A 22,218-nucleotide genomic window follows, 5' to 3' on the forward strand; every position below is an offset into this window, starting at 1 on the left:
CTAAAGGAGCCACAAACGTATGTGGAAAGTAAACGACGGACAGAGAATTTACAAACTTCCCAGATAACTGAGCATTTGCTAGAACAAGCAGAGAAGGAAAAAAGCTCTTTATCTAGCTCAAAAACCAAAAATGAGTTTAACACTAGACTAGATAGTTTAGAAAATGTTAAGAAAGATGAAAGCTTTTTATGTAGTACAAAAGCGAAAGCTTTAAAAGCTACAAATATGAAAAGCTGTGACCAGCGAAAAAGCTCTTTAAGTGACATTAAAAATTTTAATAAAAAAGATCGAGATTATCAAAGCTGTTCATCCAAGGGATTGTATAAAACAAATTTCAGAACAAAAACAAAAAGCTTTTTATATAAAAAACGTTCTAAAGAAAAGCTTAATATAAAAGAAAGCTGCCAAGAAGCATCTAAAAGCTCTTTATATAAAATTAATGACAAAAATCAAACAAAAGCTAGTAAAAGTAAACTTAAACAAACAAAAAGCTTTGCTGAAAAGTTATCTAAAGAAAAACAAGTTAATGTTAAAGCTAAATGCTCTAAAGAGACAAAAGCAAACAGACAAGTTAAGAAAGTTAATTCAAAAGCAGATCTTGAAACCAATAAACCTTCTAAAACAGATGTAAAAACCAAATTAACTGATAAAAGCTCCATAACGAACATTCTCTATAAAAGTGAAGATAAATTAAAGCTTAAAAGCTCTCAAACTGTAAATGGAATAGAAGAGAAAAGTAATATTGAAAATTTTCAGCAAAATGAACCAAATTCTCGGGAATGCTTAACTAAATTAAACAAAAGCTCTGCTACAAAATTTCAACCACTAGAGAAGAGTAAAACAAAAAGCTTTTCAAAATCCAGAATGGATATTCCTCTACCACAAACAAATTCAGTTTTAATACATTACATAAGAAATATAACTAAAACTAAAGCTTTTAAAAGCTCTGCTAAAGGGAAAGAAATTAAAACTAAAACTAAACTTCAAGCAAAAAGCTCTGTAGAAACTAATAAAACTTCTCAAAAAATACCAATATCTTTACAAAATGTTGAGCTTAACCAAAGCTCTTTTACAGAGGAACAGATTAAACAGGAAAAGAGAGTACATTTGAAAAGCTTGCGCAATACAATGAAAAGCTCTTTAAAGCAAACAAAAACCCCAGAGGAAAAGAAGGCTAAAATGAAAAGCTTAAGGGAATTTAACATTAGTTTAAACAAGACAAATAAAAGCGTTAAAACTTTAAGTCCCATAACTTCAATAAAGACCTACAATCATTTAATGCAGTCGGTAGTACAGCGATACCCCAAAAATATGAAGCCCAAAATATACACAGAAGAAAATTTAAAAGTTTATGAAGAAAATCCCAATAAAATTAAAGCTTGCCCAGAGAAACCAGTGACCATTGTTGAATTTTATAACAAAATGAATGCTTGCAATGATTTACAATTAAACAGCTCGGATATATTAAAACCAGAATCAAAATTAGAAAAGTTAAGTGAAGAGAAATCTCCGAAATTGCCGATAAGTTCTTTAGAAACTCAAGGTATGAAATCGTCACCTGCTAAAAAGCCTTCTCTTAAGCTTAAACAGAATTCAAAATTCTATACCAGTTCCTGCTATTCAAAAACATTAGATAAATTAACAAATTTAGGAAAACCCAAACCGAGAATACAATTAAATAAAATACAATTTGCATTCGCTAAAGATCCCTTAAAGGTGTTAGAAGATGTGGGCTTTCAAACGTTAAAAACGAAAAGAAGGAAAACTAAAGAGAAAAAGTTGTGACATTGTTGTAAAAGTTCTTCAACATTTAAAATAAAATCATGTTTTGGTAATTTGAAGAGGTCTAAAGTAAAAAGCTTTAAAACTGGAAATATTTTGCGATTAACAATGCAATAAGCAATTATTTAACTAAAAAGCTTTCTAAAAGCTTTTATTAAAAAAAAACATTTTTGAAGTATTTTTTAAAAAGCTTCCTAAAAGTTTTTATTTAAAACGCTTTCTACAAGCTTTTTTAAAAGCTTTCTTTAAAAAGCTTTTTTTAAAAAATCTTTTATTAAAAAGCTTTATAAAAGCTTTTATTCAAAAAGCTTTCTAAAAACTTTTATTCAAAAAGCTTTTATTTAAAAAAAGCTTTCTAAAAGCTTTTATTCAAAAATCTTTTATTTAAAAAAGCTTTCTAAAAGCTTTTATTCAAAAAGCTTTTATTTAAAAAAGCTTTCTAAAAGTTTTTATTCAAAAAAACTTTCTAAAAGCTTTTATTAAAAAAACTTTCTAAAAGCTATTATTCAAAAAAGCTTTTACTAAAAAAAGCTTTCAAAAGCTTCTATTTAAAAAAGCTTTAACTTTTTAAACTTTTCACAAGCTTTTATTTAAAAAACTTTTCATAAGCTTTTATTTAAAATGATTTCTAAAAGCGTCCTAACAATTCTTAACTAAACACTCTATAAGCCTTTCTAAAAGCAATTTTAAGAGCTTTGTAAAAGCTTTTATTTAAAAAATATTTTTTTTAACTAAAAAGGTTTTATCTAAGAAGCTTAATAAAAAATTTTAACTGAAAAGCTTTAAACTTGAAAGCATTGAATTTAAATATCTTTTAAAGTTTAATAAAAGCTCTTAAAATATGTTAACCTTATAAAAGTGTGGTTCAAACAGGCTCATAAAAGCTGTTAACGAAACAAAGCACAAAGAAAGCTTTTAACTAAATAAGTTTTATAAAATTGTTTTACTAAAAAACCCTAAAAGCTTTTTACCAAATAATCTTAAAGCTTCTAAATTATTTTTCAAAAAGTTAAAAGCACATAGTCAAAAAGATTTTTATTCAAAAAGCTTTTTAAGAGCTTTAAACATTTAAATAAAGAGCTTTTTTAAAACTTTAAATAAAAAGCTCTAGAAAAACTTTTCAATAAAAAGCTCTGAAAAAGCTTTGAAGTAGAAAGCTCTAAAAAAGCTTTATAATAAAAAGCTCTATAAAAGCTTTTCCATAAAAAGCTCTGAAAAAGCTTTTTAATAAAAAGCTCTGAAAAAGCTTTTTAATAAAAAGCTCTAGAAAAGCTTTTCAATAAAGTTCTGGAAAAGATCTAGAAAAACTTTTTAATAAAAAGTTCTGGAAAAGCTTTTTAATAAAAGGCTCTAGAAAAGCTTTTTAATAAAAAGATCTAGAAAAACTTTTTAGTAGAACGCTTTTATGAAAGCTTCAGGCTTTAACAATATTTTTAATTGTTCGAATAGATTTGTATAAATTTTCAACATTTCTTTTAATTGTTTTTATTAATAAAATTTTAAAGTTTATTTTTTTCGTAAAAAATGTGTTTTATTTCAAATAATGAAACAAAACAAATACGTCATTTTATAATTAAATTGAATCGTTGCCAAAAAAAAACGAAACAAATTAAATTAATTATAATTAAAATTTTTCAATAAACGACAACATTTGATAATTATCAAGCTGTAGACTAAAAGAGAGGAAAGTTAAAACAATTGATATGCTATAAAATTAAACAAATAAAACAGAAAATTTATTAAAATTATTAGCAAAAACGTGATAGCAGAGAATGATTTGCAATAAAAAGCTAAATAAAATATTTACAACGAAAATTCGATATTTGTTACTGGAAAAGAGAGTAAAATACAAAAACGTGTGAATTAAATGAATTACACCTAAACAAAATCTATTACAGAAAACTTTATCATGAATATAGTTGTTTATTCAATTTGCTCTAGAAATGCTACTTATTTAACATTTTATTATTAATTTCATAACACTTTATGTGTGTATCTATCTAGTTTGTAGAAATGATTATTTTGTAAATGTTTATGCATGACGGAGTTCCATTAAAATTGTCTGATTTGTTATCATGAAAATTTGTGAAATACAATTGTACCCTTAACAGCACAAAGTTAACTATTTAATTGAGGTGACATTTAAATTTCAGCTGTTTTTTCAATTACCCTAATTGTTTATTTTTAACTAGAAAAATCAAAATTTATTTAATAATTAATAAATATTTGTTATAAATTAAAAGGCAATCAATACAGCACTCAAAGGGTACTTGTTCTTATTCTGAAGTAGTTGCAATAAATGAATGCAATTGAAAATTACGTCATTGTTAAGAGGGGTATAGAATAGATAGATAGATAGATAGATATAGATAGATAGTATAGATAGATAGATAGTTAGATAGATAGATAGATAGATAGACAGATAGATAGATTAGATTAGATAGATAGATATGATAGATAGATGGATATCGATAGATAGATAGATAGATAGATAGATAGATAGATAGATAGATAGATAGATAGATAGATATAGATAGATAGATAGATGATGATCGCTCGCTCGCTCGCTCGCTCGCTCGCTCGCTCGCTCGCTCGCTCAGCTCCTCGCCCCTCGCTCGCTCGCTCGCTCGCTCGCTCGCCTCGCCTCGCTCGCTCGCTGCTCGTCGCTCGCTCCTCGCTCGCTCGCTCGATCGCTCGCTCGCTGCGCCTCGCTCGCTCCTCGCTCCTCGCTACGCTCGCTCGCTCGCCGCTCGCTCGCTCGATCGCTGGCTCGCTCGCTCGCTAGCTCGCTCCTCGCTCGCTCATCGCTTCGCTAGATAGATAGATAGATAGATAGATAGATAGATGAGATAGTTAAAAAGCTTTTTAGCAGCTTTAAGCTAAAAAGCTTCTTAGAATCTTTTAAGCTAAAAACTTTTTAGAAGCTTTTTATGTTTTTGAAAACTTTTATCTAAAAACCTATTTTATCAAAAATTCTTTAAAAAACTTTAAAAAGCTTTTATTACCAAAAGCTTTTAATAGTTTTTAACCAAACACTTAACAAATTAAGCCTTAATAGATATCAACTTGTTAACTTTGAAGAAATAAAAGCTCTATAAAAGCTTTTCACTTTAACGCTTTATACAAGTTTTTCACCAACAAGTTTTAAACAAGTTTTTCACCGAAAAAGTTTTATACAAGTTTTTCCCCAAAGAACTTAATAAAAAATTTTCATAAAAGTTTTTCACCAAAAAGTATTATAAAAGCTTTTATCTCTAAATCTTTATAAAAGCTTTTGAAAATGCTTTTGTCTAAAAAAGGTTTATAATAGCTTTTAAACAAAAAGCTTTACACTAAAAAGCTTTTCATCAAAAAGCTTTATCAAAGCTTTCCATAAAGAAGCTTTCCATAAGAAGCTTTTCACTTAAAAGCTTTATTAAAGCTTTCTACTAAAAAGCTTTCAACCAAATTGCTTTCAGTAATAAAAAAACTTTATAAAAGTTTTTACAAAGAAGCTTTTAACAAAAAAGCTTCTAACCAACTACATATAAGTTGCTTTAGAATTAAGGTTTTCTTGTGTTTCAAATAAAGAAAAAAGTGAAAATATCCGCTTTTGCTTTTATAGCTTTCCTATAGTGATCTCCATGAAATGGTAATAAAAATTATTCCTGTTTTACTATTGCCTATTGTTTTATTAGCATTTGCCATTGATTTGCTGCTTTTATTCGAATATCTGATAATGATGACTCAAACTTCTAGCTTCTTCTTAGCAAATTTTTGTTATTTTTGTTTTTATATTTTATCACCTATTGATTTTTTTTTTTTTTGTTGGTATGTTTGGACTAATTTTATTTATTTAAACAAAAAGTTGCACCCACATATTTTTTCCATTTTTTTTTTGGTGTTCTGGCTTTTAGTTTTTCTAATGCTAATGAAGTTTTTTGGGGGGCTATTAGAACTGCATACAAATGAATGTGTGTGTGTTTAAAGGGTAAGAGCTTTTTAAGCTTTTAGTTTATTTAGGCTTTAGGTTTTTTTTGTATTTAATCAAATAAATTAATAGTTTATTTTATAATAAATGTCTAGTTGGCATGACTTCTATGGCGTGTCAAATAAGGCGTCAAGGTCAATTTTGTAAAGGGGATTAAGTCGGAATAATATAGAAATTGATTGTAATCAAAAGATTATGAAAATAAGGGAAAGAGTAAAGCTATTAAGAATATTGTTTTAAAATTGAGTTGGTTTTATAAAAAAAAAAAAGGAGTAACTTTGCTGTTAGTTATTGCTTTTTGTGGCAACCTTTTCATATATAGTTCTGATTATACTGAAAGGTATTTATGTTTTCTAATATTAACGAAAATTTCATCTAAATATTGTAATTAGTTTTAAAGTTAAAGAGTTTTTAAAGTTTAGTCTTACTTTAGAAAAGATTTTCACTTACAGACAACTAAACGTATGATTGTTATTTCAACACTCATACGCTAAGCTGGTTTTTCAAAGAAAATTATAAATATGGTGAAAAATATGGTTTATGTTACTTACTTATTAGTCATATCCATAACATCCGACATCATTAGACGATATTTCTTGCGAAATTTAATGCCATGTTTTGTCTCCAACAAATATTTATTACAAAAATCCGTCAATGAAATGAAATAGATGAAACCCAAGGAGGTTAAGAATAAACCACGTTGCATAGATATACGATCCGTGGTATTGGGTATTTGAAAAAGGCTGCCCAGGGCCAAACTTATAGAACCAATCGAGCAGGCTAACGAAACATAACAGCGATTTGTACGCAATTGTTGTTTAAAACCACCCGAAGCCACCATGTTTTGTTGTTGCTGTCGTTGTTGCTGTTGTTTTCCTGTTAAATGTTATTGTCGTAATAAAAACGTGTGGTGTTAGCGTGGAGAGCGACAAACAGACCGACAGACGTAGAGAGAGGAAGTTTTCGTAGGAAGTGTTACAGTGTATTCTTGGAGTTTCTTTTTCTTTAGAGTGTGTTTTTGTTTTCTGGTGTAGTTGTTTTCTTGTTATTGTTTTCTCGTTAACAGCTGTTATTAATCAAAAGTCTAATAACAAACTGTTGCTTTGTTTTTCGGGCCCGTAATGTATTGAAAACTTGTGGAGGGGTTAATTTTATAGGATTAATTTTGTTTAATACTTTTTTCCAGCATAATTAACACATTATGTTTTTGTAAATGACCATAGGCCCTTTAATGCTAAAACGAAAGAAACAAAAATTTGCCTTAAAAACACTTTTCCAAAACTGTTTTTAATAAAAACTCCTATAAAAGTTTTTTTCTTATTTATTGAAAACACTTTTTAGTTAATTTTCATTATTTTTCATTTAATTTTTAATTATTTTCTTATTTTTCTTTTATTTTTTCTTCTTCTTTTATTAAAAATATTCCTTTTTGTTGTTATTTTCGTATGTATACACCGTGCGTGCTTTAGCTTTGAGTCTTAAACTTACACTGATAAAGTGGTTACACCCCTTATCAGAAAATACTGTGCATTTTGCAAATAACACACAACCTTCATAAACCCAAAATATTATTAAAAAAGCAAAAGCAATGTTAACAATTAAGCGGTTTTATCTTAAAAAAAAAAAACGCAAAAACTTCAGTTTTAGTTAAATTTTAGTTTAATTTTTTTAGTTGAGTTTTCGATCAGTTCTACTTCAGTTCTAGTTTACTTCTAGTTCTAGTTCAGTTCTAAATCTGTTCTAAATCAGTTCTAGTACAGTTCTAATTCTGTTCTAGTTCAGTTCTAGTTTAGTTCTAGTTCAGTTCTAGTTCAGTTCTAGTTCAGTTCTAGTTCAGTTCTAGTTCAGTTCTAGTTCAGTTCTAGTTCAGTTCTAGTTCAGTTCTAGTTCAGTTCTAGTTCAGTTCTAATTCTGTTCTAAATCAGTTCTAATTCTGTTCTAAATCAGTTCTAGTTCAGTTCTAAATCAATTCTAGTTCAGTTCTAGTTCTGTTCTAGTTCTGCTCTAGTTCTGTTCTAGTAATGTTCTAGTTCTGTTCTAGTTCTGTTATAGTTATGTTCTAGTTCTGTTCTAGTTCTGTTCTAGTTCAGTTCTAGTTCTGTTCTAGTTCCGTTCTAGTTCTGTTCTAGTTCTGTTCTAGTTCTGTTCTAGTTCTGTTCTAGTTCTGTTCTAACTCTGTTCTAGTTCAGTTCTAATTCAGTTCTAGTTCAGTTCTAGTTCAGTTCTAGTTCAGTTCTAGTTCAGTTCTAGTTCAGTTCTAGTTCAGTTCTAGTTCAGTTCTAGTTCAGTTCTAGTTCAGTTCTAGTTCAGTTCTAGTTCAGTTCTAGTTCAGTTCTAGTTCAGTTCTAGTTCTGTTCTAGTTCTGTTCTAGTTCTGTTCTAGTTCTGTTCTAGTTCAGCTCTAGTTCAGCTCTAGTTCAGTTCTAGTTCTGTTCTAGTTCTGTTCTAGTTCTGTTCTAGTTCTGTTCTAGTTCTGTTCTAGTTCTGTTCTAGTTCTGTTCTAGTTCTGTTCTAGTTCTGTTCTAGTTCTGTTCTAGTTCTGTTCTAGTTCTGTTCTTGTTCTAGTTCTAGTTCTGTTCTAGTTCAGTTCTAGTTCTGTTCTAGTCCTGTTCTAGTTCAGTTCTAGTTCAGTTCTAGTTCAGTTCTAGTTCAGTTCTAGTTCAGTTCTAGTTCAGTTCTAGTTCAGTTCTAGTTCAGTTCTAGTTCAGTTCTAGTTCTGTTCTAGTTCAGTTCTAGTTCAGTTCTAGTTCAGTTCTAGTTCACTTCTAGTTTAGTACTAGTTCAGTAGTTCTAGTTCAGTTCTAGTTCTAGTTCAGTTCTAGTTCAGTTCTAGTTCAGTTCTAGTTCAGTTCTAGTTCAGTTCTAGTTCAGTTCTAGTTCAGTTCTAGTTCAGTTCTAGTTCAGTTCTAGTTCAGTTCTAGTTCAGTTCTAGATCAGTTCTAGTTCAGTTCTAGTTCTAGTCCAGTTCTAGTTCAGTTCTAGTTCAGTTCTAGTTCAGTTCTAGTTCAGTTCTAGTTCAGTTCTAGTTCAGTTCTAGTTCAGTTCTAGTTCATTTCTAGTTCAGTTCTAGTTCAGTTCTATATCAGTTCTAGTTCAGTTCTAATTCTGTTCTAAATCAGTTCTAGTTCAGTTCTAGTTTAGTTCTAGTTCAGTTCTAATTCTGTTCTAAATCAGTTCTAGTTCAGTTCTAGTTCAGTTCTAGTTCAGTTCTAGTTCAGTTCTAATTCTGTTCTAAATCAGTTCTAGGTCAGTTCTAGTTTAGTTCAAGTTCACTTCTAGTTCAGTTCTAATTATGTTCTAAATCAGTTCTAGTTCAGTTCAGTTCAATTCTAGTTCAGTTCTAGTTCAGTTCTAGTTCAGTTCTAGTACAGTTCTAGTTCAGTTCTAGTTCAGCTCTAGTTCAGCTCTAGTTCTGTTCTAGTTCTGTTCTATTTCTGTTCTATTTCTGTTCTATTTCTGTTCTAGTTCTGTTCTAGTTCTGTTCTAGTTCTGTTCTAGTTCTGTTCTAGTTCTGTTCTAGTTCTGTTCTAGTTCTGTTCTAGTTCTGTTCTAGTTCTGTTCTAGTTCTGTTCTAGTTCTGTTCTAGTTCTGTTCTAGTTCTGTTCGAGTTCTGTTCGAGTTCTGTTCGAGTTCTGTTCTAGTTCTGTTCTAGTTCTGTTCTAGTTCTGTTCTAGATCTGTACTAGTTCTGTTCTAGTTCTGTTCTAGTTCTGTTCTAGTTCTGTTCTAGTTCTGTTCTAGTTCTGTTCTAGTTCTGTTCTAGTTCTGTTCTAGTTCTGTTCTAGTTCTGTTCTAGTTCTGTTCTAGTTCTGTTCTTGTTCTGTTCTAGTTCTGTTCTAGTTCTGTTCTAGTTCTGTTCTAGTTCTGTTCTAGTTCTGTTCTAGTTCTGTTCTAGTTCTGTTCTAGTTCTGTTCTAGTTCTGTTCTAGTTCTGTTCTAGTTCTGTTCTAGTTCTGTTCTAGTTGTGTTCTAGTTCTGTTCTAGTTCTGTTCTAGTTCTGTTCTAGTTCTGTTCTAGTTCTGTTCTAGTTCTGTTCTAGTTCTGTTCTAGTTCTGTTCTAGTTCTGTTCTAGTTCTGTTCTAGTTCTGTTCTAGTTCTGTTCTAGTTCTGCTCTAGATCTGTTCTAGTTCTGTTCTGGTTCTGTTCTGGTTCTGTTCTAGTTCTGTTCTAGTTCAGTACTAGTTCAGTTCTAGTTCTGTTCTAGTTCTGTTCTAGTTCAGTACTAGTTCAGTAATAATTTTTGCGCTTTTACCTCCTCTTTTATTTCTTTAAATTGTCATCATTGAGATTTATATTATAACGACACACAAACAACACCTTTAACTCTCTTCTATACTGGATGTTAAAAGTTGTGTGAAGGCGCAAAAGTACTTGAAATATAAAAACATTTGCACTCTCCATTATAAAGCCTTGTTACCTCTCTTTTTCACTCATACACACTCCTTCTAAAGAGCTCTCTCGCTATTACTTTGACAGTTACTTTTTTACAGTTAATAACTTTAAAAAGCAAGAAAGAGAGTAGAGTAAGGGAAGGGGGTATTAAAAGCTTTTTATTTATCACTTTTATAGATATTTAATTGTCTAAATTAACAATTGTTAATAATAAATTTTTGTATTTCAATAAACAAAATATTAATAAAACCTTATCTATGTATGTTGTATTAAATAAAAACCTAAAACAATTTGTAATTTAGTGTAAAAATATTATAACAGTTAAAGGCGACTGCATATAGTAAGTAAAAAACACAGACGGCGATAAGATAAGCCTTTTTTTTACAATAATAATTTTTTTATATATTTGCTCCATAAAATTATTTAATAAAAAATATTTGTAAAAAAACAGCAGAAAGCTTAAAAAGACAGAAAGACAGCGAATAAGAGAGTGAGAGAGCGAGAGTGAGGAAGAGCTAAATTATCACATTATCAGCACGTGTTAGCGAGTTTGAAAGAAATTATTTAATTTAACAAAGCAAAGCTTAGAAATCAGAATTGTAGGAAAAAAACAACAGTGCATTAATATAACGATAACCCCAAAATGATAGCTGTGAATACAGTGGGCTTAAAAATGTAAAAAAAAAATGCTAATAAACTTAGAAAAGTTTTCGAAATTTAATGTGAAAAGCCATAAAATTTTGAAATTTTATATATTTAAAGCTTATTTGAGCGATTTTTTTCGAAATTAAGTTCAAAAAATTCGAAAATCGTTTTAACGCTTTAAGATACAAAATTTTAGCTTAAAACTTACTTTAATAAAAAAAATTACGAATTTTTGCAACTTTTTGCTTCATTTTTGAATTTTCGAAATTATGTTCGAAAACTTCGAAATTCGTTATAAAGCTTAAAAATACTAAATTTAAGGCTAAAACAGCTTTTTATTGATAAATTAAGAATTTTTGCAATATTCTAGCCATTTCAAGCATTTTTGTTATTTTTGAAATTAAGTTCGAAAAATTCGAAATTCGATTTAAGGCTTAAAATCAACGAATTTGAACTTATAAATACATTTTATAATAAAACTAAGAATTTTTGCAACATTCCCGTCATTTCGAGTATTTTTGGGAATTTTCGATATTAAGTTCGAAAAATTCGATATTTGAAAGATTATAAATTACCAAATTTCAGCCTAAAAATTCTTAAAACAATAAACTTTAGCTATTGTGAAACATTTCTAGTAATTTCAATCATTTTTGGAATTTTCGAAATTAAGTTCGAAAAATTCGAAATTCGATTTTAGGCTTAAAATCAGTAAATTTCAACTTTAAATACATTTTACAATAAATGCAGCTTATTTTATCAACATTTCCCGTCATTTGAAACATTTTTGGAATTTTCGAAAATAAGTTCGAAAAATTCGAAATTCGATTTAACACTTAAAAATATTAGATTTTGGCTTAAAATTGTTTTTTATAATGAAATTTCGAGTTTTTGCAAATTTTTAGCTCATTTTGGAATTTTCGAAAATAAGTTCGAAAAATTCGAAATTCGATTTAACACTTAAAAATACTAGATTTTAGTCTAAAACTGATTTTTATAACGAAATTGCGAATTTTTGCATAATTTTAGCTCATTTTGGAAATTTCGAAATTAAGTTCGAAAAATTCGAAATTCAATTTAACACTATAAAATACTAGATTTTAGCTTGGAATAGCTTTTTATAATAAAATTTAAATTTTTTGCAATATTTTGGCTCATTTTGGAATTTTCGAAATTAAGTTCGAAAAATTCGAAATACGATTTAAGACTTCAAATCTCAAAATTTAAACTTAAAAACATTTTTTATAACAAATCTAAGATATTTTACAATATTTTAGAAATTACTTGAACATGTTATTGAAAGACTTGCATCATCTTATTTAAATTTAATAAATTATATATCAATTGTACAACAATAACAACAATAAAAGCATTTCTAACAAGAAAACAATCGCCATCAATTGTTTTTTAATAAGAAAAGAAAAAAAATTCAACAATTTAGTCATCTACATCTCGAAACAATAATTTGTATCTATTGCAAAAAAAAAACCAACATCAAATACTAACACACGAGTTATTCATTAGATAATTGATAAAATATTGCAAAAAGCTAAGAAAACAAAATAAATTATTACTTGCTGCTTATAAAATCTTTAGACAATTTCAATTTAAGTAAAATAAATTTCAAAACAAAACTTTTCATTTCATATAACATTGAAAATTAAACATTTAAGGGGTTTTTTTCGTAAATGACCCCTTTTGAACAACAACAAATTACATAGAATAATAATAAACAACAAATATTCAATGACAAAGCAAAAACAACTACACTGTTTGAAAAAAAATAAAAAAAAAACCAAAGCAAACACCAACACATTTGAGCAGAAGTGTACTTGCTCCGAGAGCAAATTAGTGGGAGTAAAATAAAAGTGTAAAAGTGAAAAATGACAATAACAACAATACACAAGAAAAAATAAAAAAAAAAACACAGAAAAGTGTCATCGAGATATAATGTTGCCAAATGTGTTGTAAAATTGGCGTTTTCGTTACAGCTTTCTTTTGTAAAAAGAATTGCTTCAGATGAACAGCTAAAAACATTTAAGTTTGTTTAGTATCTAAGCTTTAAATCGGTTTTCAACATAATCTAGAGAAAATATTTATCATATGTCTTTCATTTAGCTCTTATCTATCTTCAAACTATCGTTCATCCATTAGCAAACTATCTCTATCTATAATCTATCTATCTCTAAAATATCTCTCTTCTATCATATGTATGCATATGTATCTCTCATTTACGTCTCAAAAATTACTCATATATCTCTTATTTATTTCACATTAATATTTCATCTCGATCTCTTCTATCTCTTATCTATTTACTACATAAGTCTCATCTATCCCATATCTAATTAATAACATACATCTCTCATCTTAATCTCATTTATTTTTCATATAATTTCAATCAAAATCTCACTTATCTCTCATGTATCGCCCATCTATGTTTCTATATGTCTTATCTAACTCCTATCTATCCCTCATATATACCTCAACTATTTCTCATCTAGCCTCCATCTATCTCACTTCTATCTTTCATCTATATCTCATTTATCGCCCATCTTTTCCTAATCTTCATATTTCTCATCTAGCGTCCATCTATCTTCTTCTCTCATTTATCCCTCAACTATTAGCTATCTATCATATCTCTATGTCTCATCTATCTTTTATATATCCCTCATCTGTTTCTCATCTAGAATCCATCTATCTCTAATTTATCACCCATCTACATATATATCATCAATCTCTTATTTATATCTCACCTATCAGCTATCTCTCATTTGTCTCTAATTTATCTTCCTCTTATTCTTCATATATCTCTCATTTTACTATCATATATCTCAACCTATCCCTCATCTATCTGCCATCTTACTCACAAATATCTTTCCTTTACCTTCCATTTATCTCTCATTTAGCACTTATTAATTTCTCATCTAACTGTCATCTACCTGTCGTCTATCATACATCTCTCTTCTAATTTCATGCATCCATTCGAGAGAGCGAGCGAGAGAGCGAGCGAGAGAGGAGCGAGCGAGCGAGCGAGCGAGCGAGCGAGCGAGACGAGCGAGAGAGAGCGAGCGAGGAGCGAGCGAGCGAGAGAGCGAGCGAGAGCGAGCGAGCGAGCGAGCGAGCGAGCGAGCGAGCGAGCGAGCGAGCGAGCGAGCGAGCGAGCGAGCGAGCGAGCGAGCGAGCGAGCGAGCGAGCGAGGCGAGCGAGCGCGCGAGCGAGCGAGCGAGCGAGCGAGCGAGCGAGCGAGCGAGGAGCGAGCGAGCGAGCGAGCGAGCGAGCGAGCGAGCGAGCGAGCGAGCGAGACGAGCGAGCGAGCGAGCGAGCGAGAGCGAGCGAGCGAGCGAGCGAGCGAGCGAGCGAGCGAGAGCGAGCGAGCGAGCGAGCGAGCGAGCGAGCGAGCGAGCGAGCGAGCGAGCGAGCGCGAGCGCGAGCGAGCGAGCGAGCGAGCGAGCGAGCGAGCGAGCGAGCGAGCGAGCGAGAGAGCGAGGAGCGAGCGAGCGAGCGAGCGAGCGAGCGAGCGAGCGAGCGAGCGAGCGAGCGAGCGAGCAGCGAGCGAGCGAGGAGCGAGCGAGCGAGCGAGCGAGCGAGCGAGCGAGCGAGCGAGCGAGAGCGAGCGGGAGCGAGAGAGAGAGCGAGCGAGCGAGCGAGCGAGCGAGCGAGCGAGCGAGCGAGCGAGCGAGCGAGAGAGCGAGGCGAGCGAGCGAGCGAGAGAGGGAGCGAGAGAGCAAGCGAGCGAGCGAGCGAGCGAGCGAGCGAGAGAGCGAGCGAGCGAGCGAGCGAGCGAGCGAGCGAGCGAGCGAGCGAGCGAGCGAGAGAGCGAGCGAGCGAGAGAGAGAGCGAGCGAGCGAGCGAGCGAGCGAGCGAGCGAGCGAGCGAGCGAGCGAGCGAGCGAGCGAGCGAGCGAGCGAGCGAGCGAGCGAGCGAGCGAGAGAGCGAGAGCGAGAGAGCGAGAGCGCGAGCGAGCGAGCGAGAGCGAGCGAGCGAGCGAGCGAGCGAGCGAGCGAGCGAGAGAGAGCGAGCGAGCGAGCGAGCGAGCGAGCGAGCGAGCGAGCGAGAGAGCGAGCGAGCGAGCGAGCGAGCGAGCGAGCGAGCGAGCGAGCGAGCGAGCGAGCGAGCGAGCGAGCGAGCGAGCGAGCGAGCGAGCGAGCGAGCGAGCGAGCGAGCGAGCGAGCGAGCGAGCGAGCGAGCGAGAGCGGGCGAGCGGGCGAGCGAGCGGAGCGAGCGAGCGAGCGAGCGAGCGAGCGAGCGAGCGAGCGAGCGAGCGAGCGAGCGAGCGAGCGAGCGAGCTAGCGATCTACTAGCGATCGAGCTACACGAGATCTACGGCGAGCGACTCGATCAGCGGAGCAGCGAGCGAGCTAGCTAGCATGCGAGCGAGCGATCGAGAATCTAGCGCTAGCCGAGCTATCTAGCTAGCGAGCGATCTAGGAGCTATCTAGCAGATCGAGCGAGCTATCGATCTACGCTAGCGATCGAGCTAGCTAGCTAGCTACTAGCTAGCGCGGCGATCTATCTATCTAGCTATCTATCAGCGATAGCTATCTAGCAGGGCTATCGAGCGAGCTAGCTATCTATCGATCAGCTACTACCGAGCTAGGCTTCGAGCGAGTCAACGATCTAGCTACTCTCGATCTATATCGATCTATCTATCTATGAGCTCTAATCTATCTATTATCTATCTCTAGATCTATCTATCTACATCATCTTCGATCTACTATCTATCTAATAATCTACTATCTTATCCTATCTATCTATCTATCTATCTATCTATCTATCTATCTATCTATCTATCTATCTATCTATCTATCTATCTATCTATCTATCTATCTATCTATCTATTAACGATTTATTAGCGATTTTTTCTTCATAATTGTCGTTTTTTCAGCAGCTTAAGTGACAACACTTTTTGAACACACTTTATTGTGCGGGTGCAAAGGGGGAACCGTAACATACCCAGAGAGAATTGATAAAATCAACATTAAAATTATGATAAAAAGCATAAAACATAACAACAAAACCAAAAAACTAATTGCAACAAACATTGTTTATTACTATTACAAGAACAAAATGAATGACATTAACCAAAAAATAAAGACGAAAAAAGTAGGTCAAAAGCGGCATTTGTAATAAAAAAAACAACATATTGTACAAGAAAAAACTATAAGTATTTCAAGGGAAAAGAAACCGAGTTAACTAATAAAATAAATTGGGTAATAATAATAATTTGTATAAAATAGTAGAAGAATTTTAATAAAGTAATAGTAAAAATATCACATGACTTCTTTTGAGAAAATTAAATTTACTTGAAATAAAAAAAAAGTAATAAAATACAAAAACAACTTGTTTAATAATATTAAAAAACAATTACACCCAAACACTAAACAGCTATGATGATGGAGCACAGTAACTAAAACAACAACAACAACACTAAAGAATCCAGTGATCGACCGAACGACCGGTTATGTCATGCATTTTTCTGCTTTATAAAATTTTTGGGGCTACAAAAAAAATCTTAAGAAAAACATTTTTATGAGGCAATCTTTGCAAAAATCACTGAAGAATATTGTTATGATTTAGTTATTAACTAATAAATTGTAACACACTTTTGCTTTTGTTTCTTTTTTATTAGCTTTTTGTTATAACTTCTGGCTAATTTTTGCTCTGTTTTTTATGTTTCTGTAAAATTTTTAATTATTTGTAAATTTTTATTTGTTTAAAACTCAAAGCTTTGCCGGCGCAATAAATTATTAAATGATTCATTGGAATTTTGATTATTTGCCATTTTTAAAACACAATAACAACAACAACACTTTGCTAAACACAAATTTGTTTATTATTTGTTTGTTTTAAATATTCATTAGTTTAAGTTTGTTGTATTTATTTTTTCTAGTTTTCTTTAATTTATTACAAAACAAAAATTTTATTCACCCTAACAAATAACAAGTGACTAATCTGCACTCACTCGATTTTAAAGAACAACTGTTTTTTTTCTAATGGCAGCCAGCCGAGAGAGCTAAAGAAGAATATCTATAGAAGCGAAACTTTGGCTAAAAAAACACTTTATAAAATTCCCTGAAACACACCTACACGAGTTGTTTTTGTTTTCTTAAGGTAATTTTTACCAACACTTTCTTATTTACAAACTTTTTGACATTTGTTTGGCAAAGTTTCGCTTCTATGTATTTCATCTTATGACAGCAATTTGGTGGTAATGTAGCGGGTTTTCTCACTATTGTAGAGATTTAATAAACAATTTAGCGGTTGGAAAAGCTACTTAATACTCAATTCTAGCGATTTTTTTCTGTACAATACAAAGAAACGCCAACGTAACGTTACAAAACGTTTAAAATTGGTAAATAGGTTTAATAAAAGAAAAACTGTTATACGATTAAAAACTGTTATACAGAAAACTTTCTACATAAAGAAAATGTTTAATTTCATTCTGTTTTCCCTAAAGAAAACTGTTATACGTCAAAGATTTTAAAACTATTATTGAAAAAAAACTATTATATAGAAAATGTTCTACCAAAAAACTGTTATAAGGGAATTTCTTAAAGAAAACTGTTATACTGAATATATTCTTAAGATACTCTTATACTAAACTATTAATTAGACAATTGTTTTGTAGACATTGCTGTTGTCATTAGACTTTTCTATAGAAAAATTGTTATACTAAAGATTATCTACACAAAAAGTTGTTATACTGAAAGCTTTCCATTGGAAAACAGTTATACTCAGAATTTTTTATGGAAAAAACTGTTATATTGAAAATTTTCAAAAGAAAACTATTATACTAAAAGTGTTCTGTAGATAAAATATTTTTTTTAGAAAAAAAAACTGTTATACTGAAGATTAAAAAGCTATTAAATTTAGAACACTGCGAATATTCTACGGAAAAAGTGAAAGAGAATTTTCTATAGAAAACTGTTATACAGATTTGTTTTAAACTTTTATACTAAAATATTTAATTTCTATTGCAAACAAATTAAGAATTTTCTATAGAAAACTGTTATACTGTAAGTGTTTTAAAGATAAAATTGTTATGATGAACACTTTCGTAAAAAATCTTGAGAAAAAACTGTTATACACAAAATTTTATAAAATTTTCTTTACAAAAAACTGTTATACAAAAATTTCAATGGAAAAGCTGTTATACTGTATAATTTCTATAACTTTCTTTTGAAACAAAACTGTTATACAAACAATATTTTGTATAAAAAAGTGTTATACTGTAATTTTTGAACGGGAAAAACTATTATACTGTAAATATTTGTATATAAAAATTTTTGGAAAACTGTTATACGAATTTTTTAGAGAAAAAAAACTTAAACAGAATGTTTTCTTAAATTTCCATTGAAAAAAAGTTATATTGAAAATTTACTTCGAAGAAAACTGTTATACTGAAATTTTGAATTGAAGAAACTCTACGAAAATGATGAACTAAGAATAAATTTCGTAATTATAAGCAATTCAGCTACAGCAAAATGGAAATCTGTAATGAAAATTACAATTCAGCTAAACTTTTCTTTGAGAAAATTCCATTTTCCTTTAATTCAGCTGTCTTATAAGGAATTCAGCAAATGTATAATGTTATATTAAGAATTCAGCTAAAATATGTTGAGATTAAATGATTTTTGTAACAAAAATTGTAATTCAGCTACTTTCAAAACAATTCAGCAGAATACAAATTTATTAAATTTAAAGATTTTAGTGTTTTTATTGCAAATTTATACAAAAATTTGTAATTCAGCTACTAAAAATGCTATTCAGCTAACTTAAAAGAAGTAATTTAGTTATTATAAGCAATTCAGCTACTTAAAATGCTATTCAGCTATCTTTAAAGAAGTAATTTAGTTATTTGAAACAATTCAGCTACTTAAAATGCAATTCAGCTGTTTCAAATTTAGCCTATATTATAAAATATGATCAGATTTGTGAAATTTTTTAACAAAGATTGTAATTCAGCTACTTTTCAAGCAATTCAGCTGAAGAAAAATTCATTAAATTTACAGATTTTTGTGTTTTTATTATAAATTTATAGAAACATTTTCTATTCAGCTGTTAACAATGCTATTCAGCAGACTTTAAAGAATGTATTTCTTTATTATAAGCTTTAAAGTGGTATAAAATGCAAATCAACGACTAATATTACAATTCAGCTAGACTTTTCTTAAGTAAAATTTCACATTCTTTTAAAATAGTTACTTTATTAGCAATTCAGCTGGTTTATTAGCAATTCAGCAGAAGAAAACTTAAGAAATTTATGAAATTCAGTTGCAAAAATAGCAATTCAGCTGATGAAAAAATGAAAAATAAATAGATTTATAGTTTTCTGTTTAAAAAATTGCAATTCAGCTGCTTTTAAAGCAATTCAGCCGAAGAGAAATTTTTAAAACTTAAAGATTTCAGTATTTTTATTATAAATTTATGTACAAACTTTCAATTCAGCTTTTAAAAATGCTATTCAGCAAGCTTTAAAGGATGAATTTCTTTTTGTTTATAATACACTTTATTGCTTAAATATATTCAAAATAAAGAAAAACTTCTATTTGGAATTGTATCCTTATTTCTTAAACTATCTAAAGTAATGGGAGATATACATTCTCCCGCCGTCCACTGACATTCACTATCATAAATAGTTTTCTCTTTTAGAGCAAAAACCAGGCCTGCATCTTGACGACACAGCAAATAATCATCCTGTCTAAAAATCAAACGATTATCATCCACCAGTTCCAGTGACCAAAGGAAATTTTTCAATTCTCTTCTGCGGGTACTGTTGGCACCAATTTTATCACCATACTCCGGTAATCTATGAAAATATCCCTGGAAATTTTTACCTCTTAAGGCCACATTCAAATCGGATAAATTATCTTCTTCAGTTTCCTCGAATATGATCTCCAAGGGACTCATAAATGCAGCATTAATTCTATCCCATTTAGTGCTTAACACCTGATTTATATCACCATTGAGTTTATGAGCCGCCGTAGAATGGATTACCTCGAAGTAGTGATCATTACTGAGGCACAGTTCGGAGTGACCAAATAGATATTGCAAAGAAGAGGGTAGACTTTTTAGGGTAACATTCAGCAAATGTTGGGTATTGCCGGGGAGTCGTGTGAAAAAGACATCATTTTTTATTCGATAGAAGCAATGCGATGCCAATAAAACATAATACGGTTCTTGCATCTGATCCAATCTATAACGCCAATATAAAGCCAATTGGGCTCGAGTCATGCTGATAAAACTTTTTACATCATATTTCAAATAGATTTTCCACAGTAATTTCACTAAATCTGGTGCCGAAATTTGTTCATACATCTTACTCAAAGCTTTATTATATACAGTTTGCACATCCGCCAGGGGTTCCTGCTGTTCATTTAATGCTTGGACCAATTCTTCATTCAGAATAATGCTGGTATAGTCTTTAAATTTATTTTCCCACTTAAAGGGACTGTTCGAATAGTGTAGTAATAAGATATTTTGTATATAATTTTGTGTAAAAACATTTTCAATTTGTTTAAATATGAACACTTGCAAAAGTAAAAATTTGAATAATTTTAAAACCTGCATGTTTATGTTAGACGTGTTAAAAATATACTAAATTTAGAATGGCATTCTTTCATTTGGGACATTTTTTTGAATGCGACCTTAAGGGGTCACTAATCAAAATTTTGATTATTTTTTTGTTTAAATAAACAAATTATCAAATATTTGTTGTTATAAAATTATTTGCAAAAAATAACAGATTGTATTTCTTGGAGTAAAATATATTATATGCTTTTGCGAAAAGTTATTGGGGGAATTTACAAAATATTATGAGGAAGCCTTAGATCTAAATTAAACATTTGAGAATAATTATCTCTAGTACGTTAGTCTCTCAAGAGAATTTTCTATAAAAATGCATTTGCGATGAGATCATCAAAATTTAATCCCAGCGAGAAATGTGTCTAGAATGTAGACTGGATAATAGACCAGTTTAAGATTCCGACTATAGCGGACTAGTCTAGTCTATAGTCTGGACTATAAACTAGTCTATTGTCTGAACTATAATCTAGTCCATAGTATGGTCTATAGTCTGGACTATAATCTAGTCTATAGTCTGCATTATAGTCTAGTCTATAGTCTGCACTATAGTCTATAGCCTGGACTATAATCTGGACCATACTCTAGTCTACAGTCTGGACTATAGTCTAGTCTATAGTCTGGACTATAGTCTAGTCTATAGTCTGCACTATAGTCTAGTCCATAGCCTGGATTATAGTCTAGTCTATAACCTGGATTATAGTTTAGTCTATAGTCTGTACTATAGTCAAGTCTATAGTCTAGGCTATAGTCTGGACGATAGTCTAGTCTATAGTCTGGACTATAGTCTAGTCTATAGTCTGGTCTATAGTCTAGTCTATAGTCTAGGCTATAGTCTGGACGATAGTCTAGTCTATAGTCTAGTCTATAGTCTGGACTATAGTCTAGTCTATAGTCTGGACTATAGTCTAGTCTATAGTCTGGACTATAGTCTAGTCTATAGTCTGGACGATAGTCTAGTCTATAGTCTGGACTATAGTCTAGTCTATAGTCTGGACTATAGTCTAGTCTATAGTCTAGTCTATAGTCTAGTCTATAGTCTAGTCTATAGTCTAGTCTATAGTCTAGTCTATAGTCTAGTCTATAGTCTAGTCTATAGTCTAGTCTATAGTCTAGTCTATAGTCTAGTCTATAGTCTAGTCTATAGTCTAGTCTATAGTCTAGTCTAGTCTATAGTCTAGTCTATAGTCTAGTCTATAGTCTAGTCTATAGTCTAGTCTATAGTCTAGTCTATAGTCTAGTCTATAGTCTAGTCTATAGTCTAGTCTATAGTCTATAGTCTAGTCTATAGTCTAGTCTATAGTCTAGTCTATAGTCTAGTCTATAGTCTAGTCTATAGTCTAGTCTATAGTCTAGTCTATAGTCTAGTCTATAGTCTAGTCCTATAGTCTAGTCTATAGTCTAGTCTATAGTCTAGTCTATAGTCTAGTCTATAGTCTAGTCTATAGTCTAGTCTATAGTCTAGTCTATAGTCTAGTCTATAGTCTAGTCTATAGTCTAGTCTATAGTCTAGTCTATAGTCTAGTCTATAGTCTAGTCTATAGTCTAGTCTATAGTCTAGTCTATAGTCTAGTCTATAGTCTAGTCTATAGTCTAGTCTATAGTCTAGTCTATAGTCTAGTCTATAGTCTAGTCTATAGTCTAGTCTATAGTCTAGTCTATAGTCTAGTCTATAGTCTAGTCTATAGTCTAGTCTATAGTCTAGTCTATAGTCTAGTCTATAATCTAGTCTATAGTCTAGTCTATAGTCTAGTCTATAGTCTAGTCTATAGTCTAGTCTATAGTCTAGTCTATAGTTTAGTCAATAGTCTAGTCTATAGTCTAGTCTATAGTCTAGTCTATAGTCTAGTCTA

The 22,218-nt window shown here is 31.6% G+C and overlaps 2 protein-coding genes across 2 annotated transcripts in view; one reads left to right on the forward strand and one right to left on the reverse strand.

Annotated features, from left to right (window-relative positions):
• The window catches only part of LOC119607008 (nucleoporin nup211-like), a 5,796-nt gene extending 3,810 nt beyond the window's left edge, over positions 1-1,986 (forward strand). The window contains exon 2 of the mRNA XM_037960701.1: positions 1-1,986. This exon is cut by the window's left edge and continues 962 nt beyond it. Within this exon, the coding sequence (XP_037816629.1) occupies positions 1-1,785 (1,785 nt within the window). The 3' untranslated portion in view covers positions 1,786-1,986.
• Positions 1-16,825, reverse strand: part of LOC119607009 — a 39,549-nt gene extending 22,724 nt beyond the window's left edge. Inside the window, exons 1-2 of the mRNA XM_037960702.1 lie at positions 16,712-16,825; positions 6,304-6,986 (exon numbers count right to left, since the gene is read on the reverse strand). Of these exons, the coding sequence (XP_037816630.1) occupies positions 6,304-6,593 (290 nt within the window). The 5' untranslated portion in view covers positions 6,594-6,986; positions 16,712-16,825. The remainder of the gene's footprint in view (positions 1-6,303; positions 6,987-16,711) is intronic.
• Between the last annotated feature and the right edge of the window lie 5,393 nt (positions 16,826-22,218).

The sequence above is a fragment of the Lucilia sericata genome, unplaced genomic scaffold, assembly GCF_015586225.1.
Source record: "Lucilia sericata isolate MDLA Ls3-8-SP2 unplaced genomic scaffold, ASM1558622v1 Contig000644F_arrow, whole genome shotgun sequence".
NCBI lineage: Eukaryota > Metazoa > Arthropoda > Insecta > Diptera > Calliphoridae > Lucilia > Lucilia sericata.